Below are 26,333 nucleotides of genomic sequence, written 5' to 3'. Positions count from 1 at the left end.
GGACGCAGGTTCGTGCCCCGGTCCGGGAAGATCCCATATGCCACGGAGCGGCTGGGCTCGTGAGCTATGGCCACTGAGCCTGTGCGTCCGGAGGCTGTGCTCCGCAATGGGAGAGGCCACAACAGTGAGAGGCCCGCGTATCGCAAAAAAAAAAAAAAAAAAAAAAAGAATGGCAGAAAATGTGAAGAATTACCTAACTTCGCCTGTTTAAAACCTGTCCAATATTCCCATCAATTTTACCTGAGACCTAGGAATAAGAGCTAACACGACTTGCCTTATATGCCCTGCTCTCAGAACCATGGTCAGTATTATTACTTAACTACATTACAATTTATAGAGCATTCCATGGGTTAACTTGGGAATAGAACTATTCATATAAAGAAAGCTGAAAATTGAGGCCTGTATTACTCACCTGGCCTCTAATACAGCTAACTTTGATCCTCAGCATTCAATCAAAAACTTTATAGAACACTTTAATGTTATGATTTTTACATAAAATTTCAGATTTCTAGATTTTCTTTAGGGAAAACAAGGGGAAAAATCTGCTAATACTGGACTTTCACCCTTACATGGCCACAAATAACTGGAATCACAGAGACTTGCACCTTCAGACTACTCATGCTCTCCAGTTTACACAATACAGGCATACTTATGCCCTTTAATCAATTCAAAGTACCCTCAAACTCATTTTAAGTTTGAGTTTGCAGGAATTCTGATTTATCTATATTTCTAAAGGAAAAATGCATTCCAAGATATAACAAAAATCTACTTACAAACAAAACTGGATTACAATTCACCTTATAATTAGTGTCTGCCTGCCATGCAAAAACATATATAAACTAAAATGCTAGACTTTAATACATCCAGAAAAATAAGTCAAATTCATAAAAATTACTCAACAAGCTAATGTTTTTTGTTTTTTGCAGTACGCAGGCCTCTCACTGTTGTGGCCTCTCCCGTTGTGGAGCACAGGCTCCGGCTGCGCAGGCTCAGCGGCCATGGCTCACGGGCCCAGCTGCTCCGCGGCATGTGGGATCCTCCGGGACCAGGGCACGAACCCGTGTCCCCTGCAATGGCAGGCGGACTCTCAACTACTGTGCCACCAGGGAAGCCCATAATGTATTTTTTTTTTAATATTCTAACAATAATTTAAGTAAGCACAAAAGCCGTACTCTTTAAACCTTGTATTGGTAACATGAATTTTGGTATACATTATGTCTGTCAGCTTATCTCTTGCAAAAGAGACTGAAGATAATCTAATCAGATGATGAATGTGACATCTTTAAGATAACAATTTTAAAGGGGAATGGGCTAGCCCTAAGGGTAGATATGCAACCTAGCCTCTTAAAAATGCATAAGCTAAAACTCTCTAAAACATACTTAATAATCAAAATCTCTAGAATTTCAGTATTTAGTTTGTATTTAGTTTTATAAAGGATAACCACCATGCAACTGCCCAGCATCCCTCATTAATCTGCTAAACAACTCAAGGCTATAAAGATTCTTAATACTATTAAAAAGAAAAGGCAACGGACTTAGTCAAGGATAAAACTCAAGCTGCACTTAAGCCAATTATGAAAATTCTTATCTCAGGAAGTCTTGAGAAGAGCTAATCACTCATTCTGAGTTTTCTATTTCTACCCTATTTTTTTGAAACAACTTGCAATTACAAGGCCCACGAAGTCCTAAGGCATTCCAGATACCAATTTTATGTATCAAGCAAATCAAGGTTCTAAAAACAGGTAGGTTAAGATGTCTCTTAAGTCATAAACCTAAAATTCATTCTAGAAAAAGCGTGGTCAAATAACTATCTCAGCAGAAAGGATTATAGTAATGAAAGCCACGGTGCTATAGTTCCTATTCTTCTACAGAGAAAAGAAGCTATAGGCATAAGCAGGACCTAGAAACAGTTGATGATCAGGTAAACAGGTGACAAGAAAAACAGACTTCTATTGCCAATATTGGTTATCCTATTCCAAAACATTTGGTCGATTAGTTTGCTGGGGATTTTTGTGTTTGTTTTGGGTTGGGAGAATGACGGAATTTGGATCTGACAGAGAGCCATTCAGATTTCTTGCAGTTTTTGATTCCCTTAAAACTGGTTCTCACTGGCAAATCAAGACAGTTGAATTAGATAAACTTCTTACTCCAAAATTCTACAGTTTAAAAGAGATATCTGTTTTTAATCTACATCCTAAAACTAGAACAGAGTTAAATGTAAACCTGCTTTTTCTGATTTGCAATTCACTCTATTTCAAAAAGAAGAAACAAAGGATAATGTATACTCATCTGTGAAGTTTTTAAAAGTTAACCATTTGTCTAATGGAAAAACATTATGTTTTTAAGAAAAATTAAACACATTATATTTTGGAAGAAATACAGCATTAAGGCTTAAGAGCTAATTAAGGATATAAACTGCAGTTGCTTGCTTCTGAATAACATTCAATTAAAAAGCAAACATTAAGGGCTTCCCTGGTGGCGCAGTGGTTGAGAATCTGCCTGCTAATGCAGGGGACATGGGTTCGAGCCCTGGTCTGGGAAGATCCCACATGCCGCAGAGCAGCTGGGCCCGTGAGCCACAACTGCTGAGCCTGCACGTCTGGAGCCTGTGCTCCGCAACAAGAGAGGCCGTGATAGTGGGAGGCCCGCGCACCGCAGTGAAGAGTGGCCCCTGCTTGCCACAACTAGAGAAAGCCCTCGCACAGAAACGAAGACCCAACACAGCCAAAAATAAATTAATTAATTAATAAACTCCTACCCCCAACATCCTCTTAAAAAAAAGCAAACATTAATTCCAAGAGAAAAGACACAGCATTAACCAGAAATAGTTGTTAAAGGAAGAAGTTACAAGTCATTTTGACTAGTTTTAACTGTACAAACTATGGAATTAGCCCTTAAATTAGAAGTCTTCATAATTTAGAAACTAGTTTCCTGGAATAGGAAGCAAAAGAGACTCATTGTACACAGAACTCTCTAATTTAGGTATTGTAGCCATTATACATATATATTCCTTTGATCAAATGCTCTGGGATGAATGAATGAATGAATGAATGATCATAATAGCCAAATCTAAGTCTGATCCAGAAACCCTATGAAACATAAGATGTTCAAACGATAAATTCTTAAAACTATGCAAATAAAATTAATGTAATCTTTTCCTTTAATTTAAATTCCTTTTAATTCCCAGAGCCATGGGAAATTTCTTGTAAAACCATTCCATGTCTTATTTTCATTAAGTAATTCAGTGCTCAAACAAATTAATAATAAAATATCCTACAATCTAAGCTCAGCCTCCTCAGAAAAACATAAGTTAAAAGTCTACCGGAATCCTTGCTCTTTTACGGCAAATGCTGGTGTTTCCAAGGGGAAGATTTCAGACTGCACAAACAGTTCCCTCACTCTCCGGTCTATGACTTTCCCATACTGAGCACCCGCATCCAGAATGACAACAGCTCCTTCATAGTGGTGGTGGCCATCCTTAAGGTCTCCTCCGGCATTCTCCAGCTGCAAATATTAACACAAATGTCTTCTTAATTATGAGAATTATGAAAATTAGAGCTACTTTTAAAAACTGTGGTCACTGTCAGCTCCAAAAACACACAGAAACTGTTAACTCAGGATTTTGAGTTGCCAATTCAAACACTTAAGATTTTTATACATATCCATACACAGGCATAAATATAAGTTACCATCTACTGACGACATGATATAGTCACTTTATGTTTAATGCATCTTATGCACATTATGCAATACTAGGGTAAGCATACAGTCCAGCTGTGCCAAAATAAAGTACTGGTTTATGCCATGCCTGCTATACTGGCATTATTATTAATAGTGCCTCCTTCGAATCTCAAATGCATCCCAGTTTGGTTAATAAATTATATGATCACCCAATCTAACTGTCACAGCATTCCTATGAGGGACATACTGATGAGGAACTGAAAGTTTCCTCCCAGAGTATATAAGCATACTCAAATTCACTTTATTAGGATTTTTTGTATTACCTGAGGAAAAAATATATATGCATCTGACCCATAACACTAAAAGTTTTTAAATGTTTTTTAATCCTATCTCTGACAAGTCTACATTGAAAACACTTTTCTGGAGAGCAATTTGGCAAAACATAAAATTTTAACCATATGTGCTGAAATATTTATCTGGAGTGTGCTAAAATATTTACCTGGAACTAGCTTCAAAATAATGCAAGGGCAGGTGGGAATGGATGAAATAAGATTGACTATAGGTCAACCACTGAAGTTGGGTGATACATATATTGTGTTCACTTTAGTCTCGATTCTGTTTTTGTTTATTTTACATAAGAAAAAGCTTTAAATGTGTATGTACTCTGTAAATCCACTTGGAGGAAGCATATACAATATGATCTCATTTTAAAACATTTTGTGTAAAAGTGCAATGTATGTACATGTATGAAAAAGAATGTATAGACAGATATACACCAAAATATTAACAGAGGCAGTATCTGAGTACTAATGGAATTATAGTAGGTGATTTAAAATTTTCCTTTATGCTCTTCAGTATGTTCAAATATTTACAATACACATATTTTTGTAGTTTTTCCCCCTCCAGTTGTAAAATTTGCACACTAAAAAAAAATCTTAAGCCAGCCCCTTAGGCATCTGTGTAACACTTTCATCCCTCTTCCCTCTCCATTTAAGTGAATAAATACATGCAGACTGTGACTTCCCTGGTAGTCCAGAGGTTAAGACTCCACGCTCCCAATGCAGGGGGCCCAGGTTCCATCCCTGGTCAAGGAACTAGATACCGCCTACCACAACTAACAGCCTGCATGCCGCAACCAAAATATCCCACGTGCTGCAACTGAAGATTCCTCACACCACAACAAAAATCCCATCTGCCACAACTAAAACCCGGCGTAGCCAAATAAATAAATAAATACATAAATATTTTTTTAAAAAGTAAATAAAAAGAAATGCAGACTTCACAACACCACTAACACTTCTTCACTGCAGTAATGAAAAAGCAACGATCACAGGCATCTACAGAGGAGGATTTGTGAGAGGAACTCAACCATAGGCCAGAAAGAATTCCTCAGATCACAAAATGAAGGTTATAATCATAAGAATATCAAGCAATGTAGAATAATCAGATCACAGAAAACAGAAGTTTATAGAATATATTAATGCAAGAAATGCTAAAACTTTCTCCCTTCAGACCTTTACCCTTAGTCTTAGTATACGTATATACATACACATTCCCCTTTAAGGAATTTATCTAAAAGTTTTTTAAATTTATTTTTTGTAAAGAATAAAGTACTTTTTAAAGACCACTATGTTATTGTGTAAATGTCTCAGATTTAGGTCCATTATCACCTTCACAATTTTCACCAAATCCAAGTACAACCTGTTTTCTCATATTACAGGCAGAGTTCTCACTTTGCATGATTCTGATACGCAAGAATTTCATGCCATGCTTTATACCAGGGTTTAGTTAACTACAAACAGTCCCCAATATCATGGCTCCAATTTCAGTTAACATACATTAACATATAATAATTACATAAAGTTGCTCGTCAGTTCACAAATCATCACATAAATAAGACGAACATCATGATCAATAGCCAATCGTGTCCCTTCTCTCAAAGTCTACTGGTGATTAGTCACTGCACAACAAACAGCCGAGAGTACAATTGTGCTGCCTTCTTGTTGCCCAGTGATAAATTCACATGGCATCTTACACACATGGATAATCAACAAAGATGAAAGTGCACCAAAGAAATTAAAAGTGATATGCTGGAAGTGAATTTCGAATCCAATGTAAATGGAATTATAGAAGAAATAGCTGGCTGTGGCAAGGTTGACACTGCTGCAGTATAAGCCCCTCTAGATGTGCACTCAGAGGAACTTAGTGAAGGCAACTTATCAACATCAATGAGTGGTTGTGATAAAACAGATAACAATGCCCCAGAGGAAGTCACTCTGAGAAAATACTTCAAATTACAAATTAAAGAAACTCTTGGAGATATTTCATGACATTCAAAGTGCAAAGGATAAAATGTTGAAAGCCATCAAAGCATAGAAAAGATGTGAAGGGAAGCACTGTGTAAAAAACTTATCAAGAGTAGCTTAAAAAGAAATAGGGCTTCCCTGGTGGCGCAGTGGTTGAGAGTCCGCCTGCCGATGCAGGGGATGCGGGTTCGTGCCCCGGTCCAGGAAGATCCCACATGAGGCGGAGCAGCTAGGCCTGTGAGCCATGGCCACTGAGACTGCGCGTCCGGAGCCTGTGCTCCGCATGGGGAGAGGCCACAACAGTGAGAGGCCCGCGTACCGCAAAAGAAAAAAATTAAATTAAATTAAAAAAATAAAAAGAAATAAAGTACAATTCTCAATGTTTCTAAAGTTTTAAGTTATACTAAATAGTAGTTTCACTACTTCCCTATTCTTTATAATTAACAGTAAGAATATTTCAACAAAAAATTTTAAAACGTCACAAAACCATCATCATTTTCCCATTGATTATATGATTGCTTTGCATGGTTTCAGCTTGCAAGTCCATTTTTACAATCATTTTACTATCACACAGTGAGGACTGTCTATTTCTTTAAATCAACCATTTTTTTCTTAAATAAATTAGTTTTAAAAGAAAATTTTATAGTTTTCTTAGCACGTTTTAAAGCTGTTCAATCAAATGACATCAGAGATCACTGAGGAAACACTGAATCCTTGCCTCACTTCTTTCTACCTCAGCTATCAACTTGCCTATCCAGCAAAAAGCTTCAACAACTCAGGGAAAAGCAAAAAGGTCACCAGTAATAAAAGCAAAAGTTTCATTCCCTGAAAACCTTGAATCTATTTACTCTTACTTCACACAGAGTTGTAAAGTCTGATCATTAGGCTTCCAAACCCTCAAGGGATTAGAAAGAGCACCCTAAAGAGAAAAATAGCTCATTAGTCACACCATTAGTTGAGACAAATGAAATTCAACATCACAAGACAGAAAAACCTATTATATCTATTTATAAAATTGATTTAAAACTAAAGACAAAGGCTATCCCTCTCAGGTGACCTGAAGTCATCATAATAAAGTAAGTAACGTTCATATCTTTTATGATAGCAAGAATGTTAAGTAAAAACTAAACCATATTCAGCACCCTATTTAAGAATAAAGCAAAAGAATCTTGCAGATACTATAAATATGGAAATGGCATCATTTTTGGATCCTCCTGAATCTCCTCATATCACTGACCACCGGATATCAAAACCAGAACCCAAGACATATATAACTAAATGGTAAGTTATTCCTCCAAGAACCCCAAAATACAAGCTGGTGGGAATGAACTGCCAGAGCCACAATCCCTGGTGTTACAGCATCTGTGTGGGAAGCAACCAGGAATCATTAAAGAAAACCAGAGAATTCCACAATGGCCAACAGGTAGTAGCTAAAAGGCACAGGGGCCAATTTAAGAACAGCAGCTGCACTGGGAGGAGGTGTGGCCACTCCAATGGAGCAGAGGCAGCAAGAGAACCTAAGGGTTTAATTCCCCTAAACCTTTGAAACTGACAGGCCAGGACTCCCTTCTGGGTCAGGGCTCACAATAAGGAGCAACTGCTAGGATGAGAATCAAAATTAATAGGATAAGCCTGAACCAAGATGGCGGAGTAGAAGGACATGCTCTCACTCCCTCTTGTGAGAACACCAGAATCACAATAGGCTGCTGGACAATCATTGACAGGAAGACACTGGAACTCACCAAAAAAGATATCCCACATCCAAAGACAAAGGGGAAGCCACAATGAGACAGTAGAGGGGCACAATCACAGCAAAATCAAATCCCATAACTGCTGGGTGGGTGACTCACAGACTGGAGAACACTTATAGCACAGAAGTCCACACACTGGAATGAAGGTTCTGAGCCCCATGTCAGTCTTCTCAACCTGGTGGTCCAGCAACGGGAGAAGAAATTCCTAGAGAATCAGACGTTGAAGCCTAGTGGGATTTGATTGCAGGACTTTGACAGGACTCGGGGAAACAGAGATTCCACTCCTGGAAGGCACACACAAAGTAGTGTACTCATCGGGACACAGGGGAAGGAGCAGTGACCCCATAGGAGACTGAACCAGACCTAACTGCTAGTGTTGGACGGTCTCCTGCAGAGGTGGGGGGTGGCTGTGGCTCACCATGGGGACAAGGACACTGGCAGCAGAAGTTCTGGAAAGTACTCCTTGGCATGAGCCCTCCCAGAGGCTGCCATTAGCCCCACCAAAGAGCCCAGGTAGGCTCCACTGTTGGGTTGTCTCAGGCCAAACAACCAACAGGGAGGGAACCCAGCCCTACCCATCAGCAGTCAAACAGATTATAGTTTTACTGAGCTCTGCCCACCAGAGCAACAGTCAGCTCTACCCACCACCAGTCCCTCCCATCAGGAAACCTGAACAAGCCTCTTAGATAGTCTCATCCACCAGAGGGCAGACAGGAGAAGCAAGAAGAACTACAATCCTGAAGCCTGTGGAACAAAAACCACATTCATAGAAAGATAGACAAGATGAAAAGGCAGAGGATTACGTACCAGGTGAAGGAACAAGATAAAACACCAGAAAAACAACTAAATGAAGTGGAGATAGGCAACCTTCCAGAAAAGGAATTCAAAATACTGATAGTGAAGATGATACAGGACCTCAGAAAAAGAATGGAGGCAAAGATCGAGAGGATGCAAGAAATGTTTAACAAAGAGCTAGAAGAATTAAAGAACAAACAAACAGAGATGAACAATACAATAACTGAAATGAAAACTACACTAAAAGGAATCAATAGCAGAATAACTGAGACAGAAGAACAGATAAGTGACCTGGAAGACAGAATGGTGGAATTCACTGCTGCGGAACAGAATAAAGAAAAGAGAATGAAAAGAAATGAAGACAGCCTAAGAGACCTCTGGGACAACATTAAATGCAACAACATTCGCATAATAGGGGCCCCAGAAGGAGAAGAGAGAGAGAAAGGACCCGTGAAAACATTTGAAGAGATTTTAGTTGAAAACTCCCCTAACATAAGAAAAGAAATAGCCACCCAAGTCCAGGAAGCGCAGCAAGTTCCAGGCAGGATAAACCCAAGGAGAAACACGCCAAGACACATAGTAATCAAATTGGCAAAAATTAAAGACAAAGAAAAATTATTGAAAGTAGCAATAATTGCTGCTTTTCAATTATTGAAAAACGAAAAATAACATACAAGGGAACTCCCATAATGTTAACAGCTAATTTCTCAGCACAAACTCTACAAGCCAGAAGGGAGTGGCATGATATACTTAAAGTGATGAAAGGGAAGAACATACAACCAAGATTACTCTACCCAGCAAGGATCTCACTCAGATTCGATGGAGAAATCAAAAGCTTTACAGAAAAGCAAAAGCTAAGAGAATTCAGCACCACCAAACCAGCTCTACAACAAATGCTAAAGGAACTTCTCTAAGTGGGAAACACAAGAGAAAAAAAGGACCTACAACAAACCCAAAACAATTTAAGAAAATGGTCATAGGAACATATGTATCGATAATGACCTTAAATGTGAATGGATTAAGTGCTCCAACCAAAAGACACAGGCTTGCTGAATAGATACAAAAACAAGATCCATATATATGCTGTCTACAAGAGACCCTCTTCAGACCTAGGGACACATACAGACTGAAAGTGATGGAATGGAAAAAGATATTCCATGCAAATGGAAATCAAAAGAAAGCTGGAGTAGCAACACTCATATCAGATAAAATAGACTTTAAAATAAAGAATGTTACAAGAAACAAGGAAAGACACTACATAATCATCAAGGGATCAATAAAACAGAAGATATAACAATTATAAATATATATGCACCCAACATAGGAGCACAATACATAAGGCAATGGCTAAGAGCTGAAAAAGAGGAAATCGACGGTAATACAATAGTGGGGGACTTTAACACCTCACCTACACCGATGGACAGATCATCCAAACAGAAAATTAATAAGGAAACCCAAGCTTTAAATGACACACTAAACCAGATAGATTTAATTAATATTTATAAGACATTCCATCCAAAAATAGCAGATTACACTTTCTTCTCAAGTGCACACGGAACATTCTCCAGGATATATCACAGCTTGGGTCACAAATCAAGCCTCAGCAAATTTAAGAAAACTGAAAAAATATCAAGCACCTTTTTCTAACCACAACGCTATGAGATTAGAAATGAATTACAGGGGAAAAAACATAAACAACACAGACACATGGAGGCTAAACACTACATTACCAAATAACCAAGAGATCACTGAAGAAATTAAAGAGGAAATCAAAAAATACCTAGAGACAAGTGACAATGAAAACACGACAATACAAAACCTATGGGATATAGCAAACGCAGTTCTAAGAGGGAAGTTTATAGCTATACAAGCCTACGACAAGAAACAAGAAAAATCTCAAATAAACAATCTAACCTTACAGCTAAAGGAACTAGAGAAATAAGAACAAACAAAACCCCAAGTTAGCAGAAGGAAAGAAATCATAAAGCTCAGGGGAGAAATAAATGAAATAAAAACAAAGAAAACAATAGCAAAGATCACTAAAACTAAAACCTGGTTCTTTGAGAAGTTAAACAAAATTGATAAACCATTAGACAGACTCATCAAGAAAAAGAGGGAGAGGACTCAAATCAATAAAATTAGAAATGAAAAACGAGAAGTTACAACAGCCACCGCAGAAATACAACGCATCCTAAGAGACTACTACAAACAACTCTATGCCAATAAAATGGACAACCTGGAAGAAATGGACAAATTCTTAGAAAAGTATAACCTTCCAAGACTGAACCAGCAAGAAATAGAAAATATGAACAGATCAATCACAAGTAACAAAATTGAAACTGTGATTTAAAATCTTCCAACAGGGGCTTCCCTGATGGCGCAGTGGTCAAGAGTCCATCTGCTGATGCAGGGGACATGGGTTCGTGCCCCGGTCTGGGAAGATCCGACATGCTGCAGAGCAGCTGGGCCTGTGAGCTGTGGCCATTGAGCCTGTGCATCCGGAGCCTGTGCTCTGCAACGAGAGGCCACAACAGTGAGAGGCCTACATACCGCAAAAAAAAAAGAACAAAAAAAATCTTCCAACAAACAAAAGTCCAGGACCAGATGGCATCACAGGTGAATTCTATCAAACATTTAGAGAAGAGCTAAACACATCCTCCTCAAACTCTTCCAAAAAACTGCGGAGGAAGGAACACTCCCAAACTCATTCTATGAGGCCACCATCACCCTGATACCAAAATGAGACAAAGATACTACAAAAAAAGAAAATTATAGACCAGTATCACTGATGAATATACATGCAAAAATCCTCAAAAAAATACTAGCAGACAGAATCCAACAACACATTAAAAGGATCATACACCATGATCAACTGAGATTTATCCCAGGGATGCAAGGATTCTTCAATATACACAAATCAATGTGATACCCCATATTAACAAATTGAAGAAGAAAAACCACATGAACATCTCAATAGATGCAGAAAAAGCTTCTGACAGAATTCAACACCCATTTATGATAAAAACTCTCCAGAAAGTGGGCATAGAGGGAACCTACCTCAACATAATAAAGGCCAAATATGACAAACCCACAGCAAATATCATTCTCATTGGTGAAAAACTGAAAGCATTTCCTCTAAGATCAGGAACAAGACAAGGATGTCCACTCTCACCACTATTATTCAACATAGTTTTGGAAGTCCTAGACACGGCAATCACAGAAGAAAAAGAAATAAAAGGAATACAAATTGGAAAAGAAGAAGTAAAACTGTCACTGTTTGCAGATGACATGATACTATACATAGAGAATCCTAAAGATGCCACCAGAAAATGTCTAGAGCTAATCAATGAATTTGGTAAAGTTTCAGGATACAAAATTAATGAACAGAAATCTCTTGCATTCCTATACACTAAAGATGAAAAATCTGAAAGAGAAATGAAGGAAACACTCCCATTTACCACTGTAACAAAAAGAATAAAATACCTAGGAATAAAACTACCTAGCGAGACAAAAGACCTATATGCAGAAAGCTATAAGACACTGATGAAAGAAATTAAAGATATCAACAGATGGAGAGATATACCATGTTCTTGGATTGGAAAAATCAATATTGTGAAAATGACTATACTACCCAAAGCAATCTACAGATTCAATGCAATCCCTATCAAATTACCAATGGGATTTTTTACAGAACTAGAACAAAAAAATCTTAAAATTTGTATGGAGACACAAAAGACCCCGAATACCCAAAGCAGTCTTGAGGGAAAAAAACAGAGCTGGAGGAATGAGACTCTCTGACTTCAGACTATACTATAAAGCTACAGTAATCAAGACAGTATGGTACTGGCACAAAAACAGAAACATAGATCAATGGAACAAGATACAAAGCCCAGAGGTAAACCCACACACCTATGGTCAACTAATCTATGACAAAGGAGGCAAAGATATACAATGGAGAAAAGACAGTCTCTTCAATAAGTGGTGCTGGGAAAACAGGACAGCTACATGTAAAAGAATGAAATTAGAACACTCCCTAACTCCATACACAAAAATAAACTCAAAATGGATTAGAGACCTAAATGTAAGACCAGACACTATAAAACTCTTAGAGGAAAACATAGAAAGAACACTCTTTGACATAAATCACAGCAAGATCTTTTTTGATCCACCTCCTAGAGTAATGGAAATAAAAACAAAAATAAACAAATGGGACCTAACGAAACTTCAAAGCTTTAGCACAGCAAAGGAAACCATAAACAATACCAAAAGGCAACCCTCAGAATGGGAGAAAATATTTGCAAATGAATCAACGGACAAAGGCTTAATCTCCAAAATATATAAACAGCTCATGCAGCTCAATATTAAAAAAACAAACAACCCAATCCAAAAATGGGCAGAAGACCTAAACAGACATTTCTCCAAAGAAGACGTGCAGATGGCCAAGAAGCACATGAAAAGCTGCTCAACATCACTAATTATTAGAGAAATGCAAATCAAAACTACAATGAGGTATCACCTCACACCAGTTAGAATGGGCTTCATCTGAAAATCTACAAACAACAAATGCTGAAGAGGGTGTAGAGAAAAGGGATCCCTCTTGCACTGTTGGTGGGAATGTAAACAGATACAGCCACTATGGAGAACAGTATGGAGGGGCCTTAAAAAACTAAAAATAGAATTACCATATAATCCAGCAATCTCATTACTGGGCATATACACAGAGAAAAACATAATTCAAAAAGACACATGCACCCCAATGTTCATTGCAGCACTATTTACAATAGCCAGGTCATGGAAGCAACCTAAATGCCCATCGACAGACGAATGGATAAAGAAGATGTGGTACATATATACGATGAAATATTACTCAGACATAAAAAGGAATGAAACTGGGTCATTTGTTGAGACGTGGATGGATCTAGAGACTGTCATACAGAGTGAAGCAAGTCCGAAAGAGAAAAACAAACATTGTATATTAACGCGTATATGTAGAACCTAGAAAAATGGTACAGATGAACTGGTTTGCAGGGCAGAAACTGAGACACAGATGTAGAGAACAAATGTATGGACACCAAGAGGGAAAAGCCGTGGGGGGTTATGGGTGGGGGTGTGATGAATTAGGCGATTGGGATTGACATGTATACACTGATGTGTATAAAACTGATGACTAATAAGAACCTGCTGTTTAAAAAAATAAATTAAATAAAATTCAAAAAAAAATAAGATAAGGAAAACAGAAGGGCCAGACTAAAGTGTGGGGAGGAATCAGTGCCAGGAATGCTCAGAAAACAAACTGCCATGATTTTAACAGAAGAGGGAGCTCTATCAATTTGTAGAAAGTATCTGAAAATTTAGAAGGTATTCTAAAAATGCAAGAAATACTAGGAATTCCCTGGTGGTCCAGTGGTTAGGACTCCATGTTTCCACTGCAGGGGGCACAGGTTCCATCCCTGGTCCCAGAACTAAGATCCATGTGGGGAGCCAAAAGAAAAAAAAAAAAAATGCAAGAAATACACCTGATACTAGCAGAACATTGTTAATCAACTATACTCCAATATAAAATAAAAAAATTTTTAAAGTAAAATGCAAGAAATTAAGTTTGCATGGAAGAGAATCAGTAAGCATAGAAGTTAAATTCCATACAAAGTTACCAAAAGTAAAAAAGGAAATAAGGAATAGAATAATATCTCTAAAACGAGCAAGACAGAAATACAAACTCAAACAACAGATGAAAAGTGAAATGTGCTATTTCTAAATAAGCGAAAAGGTATTAAAATCCTGCAAGGCATGAAAGAATATGAATCAAAATTAGACTATAAACCCAGAACAACCAATCCCAAGACATACTCTCAACAATATTATTTGGCTTTAAAGAAAAAAACCCTTTGAATATATTGGTTAAAAACTTATAACTCACTCAACTACACATTTGTTGCGTGTAGTTTTCTTTACATGTGTCTTATTTTACAATAAATATTTTTTAAATAAAGCAAAAGAAGGGAACTAAGAGTCTGTACCTTTTATTTCAGGTGTCTTACATATTTTCTTATTCATAATGTATTTGTTTTACAGATGAAGAAAATGCCAGTTGCCTGGGGATAGGACTAAAATGTAAGTCTTTTCAAACCCCAAAATAATTAGCACTGCAGAAGGAAAGTGGTTAAATATGCATTATATTTCTGGAAGACTACCTTCAAAGTTATTTTACTTTTTAATATTTTGGTACTTAAAAGGGGTAAGCTTTATTACTTTAAAAAGTTTCCATCATGAGTGAAATAATGTTCTGTTGATGTCTCCAAGAAAAGAACTATTATACTATATAAACGATTGTTGAAATTGAATTTCATCAATACTAAACTTATTCGTGTAATTGCCTTTAAAAGCCCTTTTGGGGCTTCCCTGGTGGCGCAGTGGTTGAGAGTACGCCTGCCGGTGCAGGGGACATGGGTTCGTGCCCCGGTCTGGGAAGGTCCCACATGTCGCGGAGCGGCTGGGCCCATGAGCCATGGCCGCTGAGCCTGCGCTCCGCAACCGGAGAGGCCATGGCAGTGAGAGGCCCGCGTACCGCAAAAAAAAAAAAAAAAAAAAAAAAGCCCTTTCAAATTAGAAGCCTTCAATTGTTGAAATAAAATTAAAAGTTTTAGGGTTAAGAAAGATTTTAAAAATACCCACCCACACCCATTTTAGTGATCTGAGATTCTCAACTACTCAGAATAATCCTTTCATTACCAAAAGACAACTGGAAATTTGACTTTTATCTATCTAATCTCACCACATCTATAACTAAAATAATAGTAGTTTCTTCACAAAATTATCCAACATTTCAGGTACTTTAGATGAATCAACCTCACCAAAGATTTTTCATAAGAGCCCATCACCTCACATACAATGCTGAATGAAGTTTGAGCCTACAACTAAAGGATTAAAACAAAGAGACTAAAAAAAAAAAAAAAAAAAAAAACAAAGAGACTATAGCTCCTGACCTTACCATATGCTTGTTATACCCTCCTTTTATTTTGAAAACTTTTGAACGTACAAAAAGTTGAAAGTATGGTACAATGAACAGCATTCTCCAACTAAATTTAACAATTAGTAACATTTTGCCACATTTGGTTTATTTCTACCTATATATATACTTTTTCCCCTGAACAACTGGAAAGTAAATTGTAGATTTTTCACTCCCCAAACATCTTTTCATCATGGACCTCCTACAAATTGGAACATTCCCCTGCATAACTACAATACCTTTTTCACACCCAAGAAATTTAACACTGTTAGTATCTATACACAAATTTTCCCAAATGTCACAAATACCTTTATGGCTTTTTTTTTTCCTTTAATTCCAGAACGCTATTGAAGACCACACATTTTGCAACACATTAATCTATAACTATTCACCTCTTCACATTTTTATGGTCTTTCATGACACTGACATTTTTAAAAGTTCAGAGTAGCTTTTTGTAGAATGACCCACAACCAGGATGGGTTTCCTTTCTCATGATTAGACTCTAGATAAACATTTCTTTTTGGCAACAATTTTACATTGGTGATGATTTTACACTGCCTTCTCCTGATGTCATACAATGGCAAGGACACAATGTCACTTTGTTCCACTATTGGTAATACTGACTTTGATCACTTGGTTAACATGACTGTGTGCTTGAAAGAAAACAAAAATCTGATTCAAGTCCTACCCCTGCTTAAAACCCTATAGTGACTTTCCCTTAGAATAAAGTTCAATAAAGTCCAAAATACTTTCCAAGTCCTATGAGGCTTTGTCTACTCTTTAGCCTAAACTGCTCTTTTAAACTCTCCACAGTCCCACAGAGTAGTATGCTGTCCTCTCTGCATCAATCTCAAACATGTCAACTAAAGGAAATCAAACATCTCTGAAATCATGCTATATCTTAAATTTTCCATTAGCCCAATGACAAAGCTGTCACTGCCATGGTCATAGTTATGTACAATTTGACATAAAATCCTTTAAGGGAAAGTGATTCCCAGAATCTCTCAGGAAATCTCCCTTAGAGCAGAAAGATGCCCCAAGAGTTCAGGGAAAGAAATACAGGTGAGCATGGCTGAAAGTCATCTAGAATAGCCATGCTGGAGCATTATGTATCTCACCAAGTACGCCATTTCTCTATGCATTCTATGAACAGTAAGAATGAGTAAGATCCCTGGAAAGTGTAGTGGCTTCTTATTCGTAATGGTATGCCTGGACAAGTGCAACCCCGTAACACTTCAGTCAGCAAAACATTTAAAAAACATTTGAAGGGCTTCCCTGGTGGCGCAGTGGTTAAGAATCCAACTGCCAATGCAGGGGACACAGGTTCGATTCCTGGTCCAGGAAGGTCCCACATACCGTGGAACAACTAAGCCCTTGTGCCACAACTACTGAGCCTGTGTGCTGCAACTACTGAATCCCGTGCGCCTAGGTGGGCCTAGGTGCTCTGCAACAAGAGAAGCCACCGCAATGAGAAGCCCATGCACCTCAACGAAGAGTAGCCCCCACTCACCTCAACTAGAGAAAGCCACGTGCAGCAACGAAGACCCAATGCAGCCAAAAATAAATAAATAAGTTTATTTAAAAAAATAAAAATAAAAACCATTTGAAGAAGGGCTGAGTTCTGGTTATTACCTGAAAAACTTCCATTGACATCTTCTGGTAAGAACAAAGGAGTGCTAGCATCAAAAATTCCAGAATGAATTCTCAGTGGCCTGGAAAAAAATCCCAGAAGTAACTGAGTACTCACAAGGAATAATGAATCATCAAAATTCTTGATGGAATAAGAGATCTGTGGAAAAACAGAACCTGGACAACTCAAGTCAAAAAGTAATTCAGGGGCTTCCCTGGTGGTATAGTGGTTTAGAGTCCGCCTGCCGATGCAGGGGACACGGGTTCGTGCCCCGGTCCGGGAAGATCCCACATGCCGCGGAGCGGCTGGGCCCATGAGCCATGGCCACTGAGCCTGCGTGTTCGAAGCCTATGCTCCGCAACGGGAGAGGCCGCAGCGGTGAGAGGCCCACGTACCGCAAAAAAAAAAAAGAAAAAGTAATTCAGAAGAGTCAGGCTAAACATGAAGAAAGTTTAGAAATACTAGAACTAATTTATTTCATATAAATAGATATATAGATATGTTTTATCTATACCTAAGTAGTATATAAGTTCTAAAAAAGCCTAAGTCTCTGAAATATGTATTAAAAATTCTAGGTGCAATTATTGAATACAGGTGACAGTTATATAATTGTTCATTTTACATAATAAATGTATTAAATGCCTTTAGGAAATGATGTCATACATCTGCTTAAGCAGCACTTACTTATCATCGACTATTTCATGTTGCCTAAATTAAGATCACTAAGTTTTGTTCCATTTTTCTTATAATTTCAATACATTTGTAGCATTATAAGCAAAAATTCTGATCACTCAATTCGTCTGCATTCATTTTTCTCTATCTTGTTTAATCTAAGTATGCAACCTATAGACCTCTTTAGTAAATATCTTCAATAAATTACTATTTTTTTAAGTTTTCAGTGTTCAACAGGTTTGGGAAATACAAGTCTCTAGTGACATATAGCATTGTCTTAGCCTTTTACTGCTCCTGGTTTGTTAATGAGTTCATACGTTGAGGAAACACTTTTCCCTAATGAGATTTCAAGCTAGTAGTTATTCAATGTTCCTGCTTTGTTTCTACATGCTATCTGGGATCATGCTACTATGAATTCCATATTGCTTTTAATTTAATTATTTCTTCTCCTTTATTGAACCAATTTGTAGTAGTTCTGATTACAACTTCATCTTCTTTTGAATAAACAAATATGTCTCTTGATTCTTCAAAGTCATTCCAAATCTTCTTCTCCCCTTATGTGTAAGGGTGCCAACAGCTCCTTTCAAGTTCAAGTGGGCACTATTCCTGACCATAATGAACAGTCTGAATGTACTATCTAAATCAATGAATTAAAAAGCGGTTTAGCTTGGATTCAGATACTACTACTAGCACCCACTTAAAGACAGCCAGACCCCATGTACACAAACTCTAACCGTGGAAATGGTTGAGGAATTTCAACTTCTCAGGTAAATTAAATATAGTTCTAATGCTAAATATAGTTCTAATGGGTTTAATTGATACATATGATCACTGGGTAAGAAAATAAACACACAACTGTTTATTACCTTTATTTTCCAACTTCAGGGGAAATAAAAATTTATTCCAGTGTTACAATTTCTAATTCCAATTTTTAAACCTTTTGAAATCAATTATATATTTTCCCCTTGGATTTCAATGACCCTAAAAGAGTCTTTCCAGAAAGCTATAGCAATGTTATTTGGCTGACAAACTATACTTATGTAGCCAGTTTTAAATTAAATAATTAAGAAAACTTGGCACCGTTGGCTAAAATCAAAGTACACTATTCTTTACCTCATGATTTTTCAATCCTTAAAAGTTTTATTATAGCTACTTTTCCCATTTGATGATGAGCATTAGCCAACAGAGGATCAAGGTTATCTCTAGATAAATCTAACCCACTCTTAATTAGCCCAAACCATCCTACTTCTAAAAGTTGGCAATGTACATACACACACACACACACACACACACACACACACAGAAACAACATTCAGTAACAACTGTTGTCATACCATTAAAATATTAGAAGGAAAAGTTTTGAACCATGTCCATGCTTATCTGTTTAGTTATACTCCTCACAGATTTTTTCTTTATATTGACCTTTAGTTTTTCTGACTGACTCTGCATTCCAATTGTGACTGAGATCTACTACTTTAACAAAAAATACTTCTTTGGATGGTGATTCAAGTGTGTGTTGCCTGTTCACATGAACAAGAACCAAAGGTTCTTTGCAAAGAGACAAAGAAATAGAAAGAATATTATAGATTTATATACCTAAACAGCCTCTCTTCAGTTCATCTCCCCATACTATCAGTATACTAAAGAGGACCTTAGATGATACTTTTCATGCAGAGATGAAAGATAATCAAAGGGCTTTCTCTTCCTAAATATACTGAGTTTGTGAACAGACACAATTTTACCTTTAATTACTTTTCCTAAAATCCTTTTAAGAAGTAATTTTAGCTTAGGTCTATACATTTTTTCCTAAGAAAAACTTTAAAGTTTAAACGTAGAATGTCACAATTTCACAAGTATTTAGCACATGGTCCACTTTTCAAGATACAACTATTATACTTCATAAACCCAACCTCCTTTCTACATCTTGCCCTTTCTACTGTAACATGTGCCTGAACTACACTTTGTTGAAAATAATAATGAGTTAATAAAACTTGAAAAAATTATGCACAAAATTGGTCAAAGTTAGGAAAGGAATCAAGCATGCATTCTGCCTTTCTAGTATCAACTCTGCCATAAGTAACCACGCAGTAAGTGAAAGAAAGTTCTTTATAAACAGTTCCAGAAAGAATAGAATTAGAGTATCATCATTTTGCTATCTCTCATAAAATAATGTATATAAGGCTACTGTGGTCCACAAAAGGATCAGTGCTGGTATGCAAACTGTTGCCAGTTCATAATAACAAAAGGTACATAAATTTTATATAAGCATTCATAAACTTATATAACAAGTTGACAATAATTTTATTTCCTTGAATCTATAATAAAAATGTGGGGCTTTTATTTTCTATGTCTTAGAGCTTTAAGTTTCATTTGTCTAAAAGTTTATTGTATTTTATAAAAACAGCAGTCATGGTAGGACTGGAAATGTTTTTTAAAAACTCGATCTTAAAAAAAAAAAAAAAAAAAAAACTCGAACTTTATTGCAGATCTGTGAGAAGCACTGAACTAGGTGTTGGCTATTAAAATCATTAAAGACTGATGAGAAATTTGATAACAGATGAATAAGATGGCAACACCCTGAATCAACTGATCAATCTTAACCTACTAAAATAGAGACAAGACATATGTAACTCTTTTTTTGTAACTGAAGTAGAGTTGATTTACAATGTTGTTAATTTCTGCTGTACAAAAAAGTGATTCAGTTATACATATATATACATTCTTTTTTTATATTCTTTTCCATTATGGTTTATCATAGGATACTGAATATAGTTCCCTGTGTCATACAGTAGGACCTTGTTGTTTATCCATTCTACATGTAATAGCTTACATCTGCTAACCCCAACCTCCCACTCATCCCTCCCTCAACCCCCCTTCCCCCTTGGCAACCACAAGTCCGTTCTCTATGTCTGTGAGTCTGTTTCTTTTTCGTAGATAAGTTCTTTTGTGTCATATTTTAGATTCCACATATAATTGTTATCATGTGGTATTTGTTCTTTCTCTTTCTGACTTACTTCACTTAGTATGACAACCTCTAGTTGCATCCACGTTGCTGCAAATGGCATTATTTTGTTCTTTTTATGGTTGAGTAATATTCCATTGTGTATATATACCACATCTTCTTTATCCATTCATCTGTTGATGGACATTTAGGGTGCTTCCATGTCTTGGTTACTGTAAATAGTGCTGTTATGAACATAGGGGTACATGTATCTTTTCAAATTAGAGTTTTATCTGGAATATGCCCAGGAGTGGGATTGCTTGATCATATGGTAATTCTATTTTAGTTTTACAAGGAACCTCCATAGTAGCTGCACCAACTTACATTCCCACCAACAGTGCAGGAGGGTTCCCATTTCTCCACACCCTCTCCAGCATTTGTTATTTGTAAACTTTTTAATGATGGCCATTCTGACTGGTGTAAGGTGGTACCTCACTATAGTTGTGATTTGCATTTCTCTAATAATTAGCAATGTTAAGCATCTTTTCATGTGCCTGTTGGCCATCTGTATTTCTTCTTTGGAAAAATGTCTATTTAGGTCTTCTGCCCATTTCTCAATTGGGTTGTTTTTTGTTGTTGTTGAGTTGTATGAGCTGTTTGTATATTTTGGAAATTAAGCCCTTGTCAGTTGCATCATTTGCAAATATTTTCTCCCATCCTGTAGGTTGTCCTTTCATCTTGTGTATGGTTTCCTTAGCTGTGCAAAAGCCTGTAAGTTTGACTAGGTCCCATTAGTTTATTTTTGTTTTTATTTCTATTGCCTTGAGACACTGGCCTAAGAAAACACTGATATGATTTACAGACATATGTAACTTACTATGAGGCACTAAGTAAACGTATGTGAAGGAAAACTGACCACATGTTTATAACTACTGAGGTAAGTGACAGAGACATTATACTCTTTGCTCTACTTGTGCATGTTTTTAAATTTTCCATACGTAACAGACTACATTGGCCCTAATTCTTCACTATTCCTTATATCCATGCCTTTTGTCATGCCACTTTGCAGTTTGTCCTATTATAGGCAGAATGTATCACTCTTGACCCTGAGCTGAACCACGAGACCTGCTTTTGCCAATGTAATGAGGGCAGAAGTGATAGTGTGCCAAGCCTTAAGCCATTTTTTTTTACATCTTTATTGGAGTATAATTGCTTTACAATGGTGTGTTAGTTTCTGCTTTATAACAAAGTGAATCAGTTATACATATACATATGTTCCCATATCTCTTCCCTCTTGCGTTTCCCTCCCTCCCACCCTCCCTATCCCACCCCTCTAGGTGGTCACAAAGCACCAAGCTATGTTCCTTGTCTCCTGTGCTTCTGCCATCATCATGAAAACACCAAGAGCCTACTTATTAATCCAAGCAAAGGATAAGAGTAGTGAAGCTCAGCCGAGCTCACCCACAAACTCCTGCGCAAGAAGTAAGCATCACTTGTCTTTCTGAAAATGTTTCTAATACTACCTAAAGTGAAATTTTTAAAAGCTGTCTAACACCAAAGCATCCATGGCAGGTTATGAATCAATAACAAATTATGATTCTGCTTTCCCTGGCCATATATAGCAGAAATATATAAGAATGTAGGGGGCTTCCCTGGTGGCGCAGTGGTTGAGAGTCCGCCTGCCGATGCAGAGGACACGGGTTCGTGCCCCGGTCCGGGAAGATCCCACATGCCGTGGAGCGGCTGGGCCCGTGAGCCATGGCCGCTGAGCCTGCGCGTCCGGAGCCTGTGCTCCGCAACGGGAGAGGCCACAACAGTGAGAGGCCCGCGTATCGCAAAAAAAAAAAAAAAAAAAAAAAAGAATGTAGGGGAGGGCTTCCCTGGTGGCGCAGTGGTTAAGAGTCCGCCTGCCGATGCAGAGGACACGGGTTCACGCCCCGGTCCGGGAGGATCCCACATGCTGTGGAGCGGCTGGGCCCGTGAGCCACGGCTGCTGGGCCTGCGCGTCTGGAACCTGTGCTCCGCAACGGGAGAGGCCACAACAGTGAGGGGCCCGCGTACCGCAAAAAAAAAAAAAAAAAAAAAAAGAATGTAGGGGAAATTGTACAAAATGGCTACCATTAAGTTTAGTTCTCTACGACCCTGACTTCAAAATATACATTATACTGAATCTTTGGCTTTACAGATTAAAATATAATGCATACTTACCTCTTTTTTTTAAAGGGGGTAACTAATGAAGGAAAGACATCAGGGAAGAGAAACCACTTAGAGGTACTATTAAATAACCTCTGGAGAGCTAGGGCTGGTGAACTCAAGAGGTACCAGACTAGACAGGATAATATGCCTCACAGACAAACCAATAGAAATTTTCTTATCTAGTACCTGAAAATAGCTTTTCTATGAAAATACTACACCAAATCCAAGGTTGCATTTTTAAAACTTTCAACCTTGTTAAATCCAGAATGCTTCAAATTCTGTTTATTTTTATCAACTTTATTGCCAAATTATTTTTTTATTTAAAATTCAAATTGCTACTACCAAATAAAGTAGTGGTTCATTTCTACTGGTTTTTATATACCTAAAAGTAGCCTGTTTGTCCACAAACCACATACTATTTTGATTAAAATACAGCTGAGCAAAATACTTTAAAAATATCCTTAAGGATAAAATATTATAATGCAACTTTTTAAAAGTTTGTTTTACTATACCAAGATTTATCTCTTCCAGGCATCAAGTACCTATTATTACAGCCTATATATTCCAAGCTGTAGGAAGTGGGGAATACCAAAATCTTCAGGGGCTATCTTCTGTTCCAGCAATTTCACTCCTAGGTGTTTATACAAGAGAAGTGAACACCCAAGTCCACAAAAACTGGAAACAGTCCAAATGGCCATTAATATGTGAATGGCGAAACAAATTCTGGTATATCCATACAGTGGAATATTACATAATAATAAAAATGAACAAACTACTGGGGCTTCCCTGGTGGTGCAGTAGTAGAGAGTCCGCCTGCCGATGCAGGGGACACGGGTTCGTGCCCCGGTCCAGGAGGATCCCACGTACCGCGGAGTGGCTGGGCCTGTGAGCCATGGCCGCTGAGCCTGCGCGTCCGGAGCCTGTGCTCCGCAACAGGAGAGGCCACAACAGTGAGAAGCCCGCGTACCGCAAAAAAAAAAAAAAAAAAAAAAAAAGAACAAACTACTGATACACACAACATTGATAAATCTCAAAAACGTTATAGTGAGTAAAAGAAGCCAAAATCATTGTATGATTCCACTGATATAAAATTCAAAAACAAACAAGACTAATGTATAGATACAGAAATCAAAACAGTGGTTGCTGCTGAAGGAGTGGAGGAACTGATTGCCAAGTGACATGAGGGAACTTTGGGAGGGATGGAAATGTTCTGTATCTTGACTGGGGTAGGGGTTACATGGGGATATATGTTTGTCAAAACTCGAATTGTACACTTAAAGATCTGTGCACTTCACTACATGTACATTTTTACCTCTACAAAAACAAGCAAAATAAATCACCTATTTGTGACCTTTTTCAAACTACCATTTCTCTCCACAAACTGAAAGACAATGTTACAATAAGCAACTGTTACCCTCAGCCTTCAGGGGCACTGGATGGTCAAGCTCTGCCATGGTGTCAATAACAAGGCCAACACTCACTCAAACCTAAGAGCCACTCATGTTTCAAAACCAAAAGCCTATCAAGTTAAATCCACTTATGTGGATTGATTAATCATCCATTAAAAGTTTATACTTTTATCCCTAAAAATTTTTAGTCTAACCCAAGCTACATCCACTCGAAGTATACCAATTACCTCTAAAAGAGCTATCTTCTTCAGTGTGATTCTCTAAGTCTTGTGCCTTATTTTACCCAATCAGATGTTGGACTTGGAAGGAACATATCTCACAGTTCAATACAGTAATGCATTAATATGAAAATGATCCACTAAAATGTAAACTAGGGTCTCAGTCCAAAAACTGATCACACAAAGCAAGTTTAGTAAAAAGTAAATGGTAGGGAATTCCTTGGTGGTCCAGTGGTTAGGACTCCCGGCTTCCATTGAAGGGGTCACGGGTTCAATCCCTGGTCAGGGAACTAAGATTCCACGTGCCACTGGGCACAGCCAAAAAAAAAAAAAAAAAAAAGTGAATGGTATCCCAACTCATTCTATGAAGCCAGAGTACTGTCCTGATACCAAAACCAAAGACATCACAAGAAAACTCCCAGCCATTATCTCTTTCTTTCCGTATTTTGGCTGCATCAGGTCTTAGTTGTGGCACACAGGATCTTTCGTGGCAGCGTGCAGGTTTCTCTCTAATTGGGGTGTGCAGGTTTTCCCTTCTCTAGTTGTGGCACATGAGCTCAGCAGTTGTGGCGCCCAGGCTTATTTGCCCTGCAGCATGTGGGATCTTAGTTCCATGACCAGGGATCGAACCCGTGTCTCCTGCATTGGAAGGCAGATTCTTTACCACTGGACCACCAGGGAAGTCCTCAAGCCATTATCTCTTATGAATGTAGATGTAAAAATCAACAAATTTATTAACAAGCCAAATCCAGCAACTTACAAAAAAGGATTATACACCATGGCCAAGTGAGATTTATCCCAGGAATGCAAGTTTGGTTTAATATCCCAAAATCAATTAATCTAACGTATCCACACAATAAAGAACAAAAACCATATGATGGTCAGAATATATGCAGAGAAAGCATTTGTCAAAAATCCAACATCTTAACATAATAAAGACAATCAACAAACGAACAGAAGGAAATGCCCTCAATCTGATAAACAGCATATATGAAAACCCCACAGTCAACATTACACTTAATGGGTAAAGACTAAATGCTTTCCCCTCAACTAAGATCAGGAACAAAGATTTCTGCCCTCACCACTTCTATGCAAAAGTATGAGGTATTAGGCAGGGCAATTAAGCCAGAAAGTGAAATTAAAAGTATCCAGAATGGAAAGGAAAAGTAAAACTATCTCTATTTGCAGATGACATGATCTTATATAAAGAAAATCCTGAGAGTTCCATTAATATACTATTAGAATAAAAACGTTTGGTAAGGTAGTAGGATACAAAATAAATACACAAAAATCAACTGTATACACTTGTAATAAAACAATCCAAATATGTAATTAAGATTAAAATTCCACTTACAATATCATCAAAAAGAATAAAACAATTTAACTAAAGAAGTGCAAAACCTATACTTAAAAAGCTATGTAACACTACTGAAAGATTTAGACATAAGTGGGAAAACATCCCATGTATGTGTCAGAAAACTTAATACTGTTAAGATAGTACTAATCCCCATATTGATCCACAGATTCAATGTAATCTCTATCAAAAGCCTTTGCAGAAATTGATAAGCTTATCCTAAAATTCATACAGAAAGTCAAGGGACCCAGAATAGCCAAAACAAGCTTAGAAAAGAAGAACAAAGCTGGCAGACTCACATGTCCCAATTTCAAAGCTACAAAATGACGACAATGTGATATTGGCAAAAGGATAGACATACAGATAATGGGACA

The 26,333-nt window shown here is 37.5% G+C and overlaps 1 protein-coding gene across 2 annotated transcripts in view; it reads right to left on the bottom strand.

The window, feature by feature from the left end:
• Positions 1-26,333, bottom strand: part of GMPS (guanine monophosphate synthase) — a 101,508-nt gene that overhangs the window by 59,575 nt on the left and 15,600 nt on the right. For both annotated transcript variants that reach the window (XM_065876171.1, XM_065876172.1), the window contains exon 2: positions 3,323-3,504. In XM_065876171.1, coding sequence (XP_065732243.1) covers positions 3,323-3,504 — 182 coding nt within the window. The remainder of the gene's footprint in view (positions 1-3,322; positions 3,505-26,333) is intronic.

The sequence above is a fragment of the Phocoena phocoena genome, chromosome 4 (genome assembly GCF_963924675.1).
Source record: "Phocoena phocoena chromosome 4, mPhoPho1.1, whole genome shotgun sequence".
Taxonomy (NCBI): Eukaryota; Metazoa; Chordata; class Mammalia; order Artiodactyla; family Phocoenidae; genus Phocoena; species Phocoena phocoena.
This window is presented reverse-complemented; position numbering and strand designations above follow the sequence as displayed.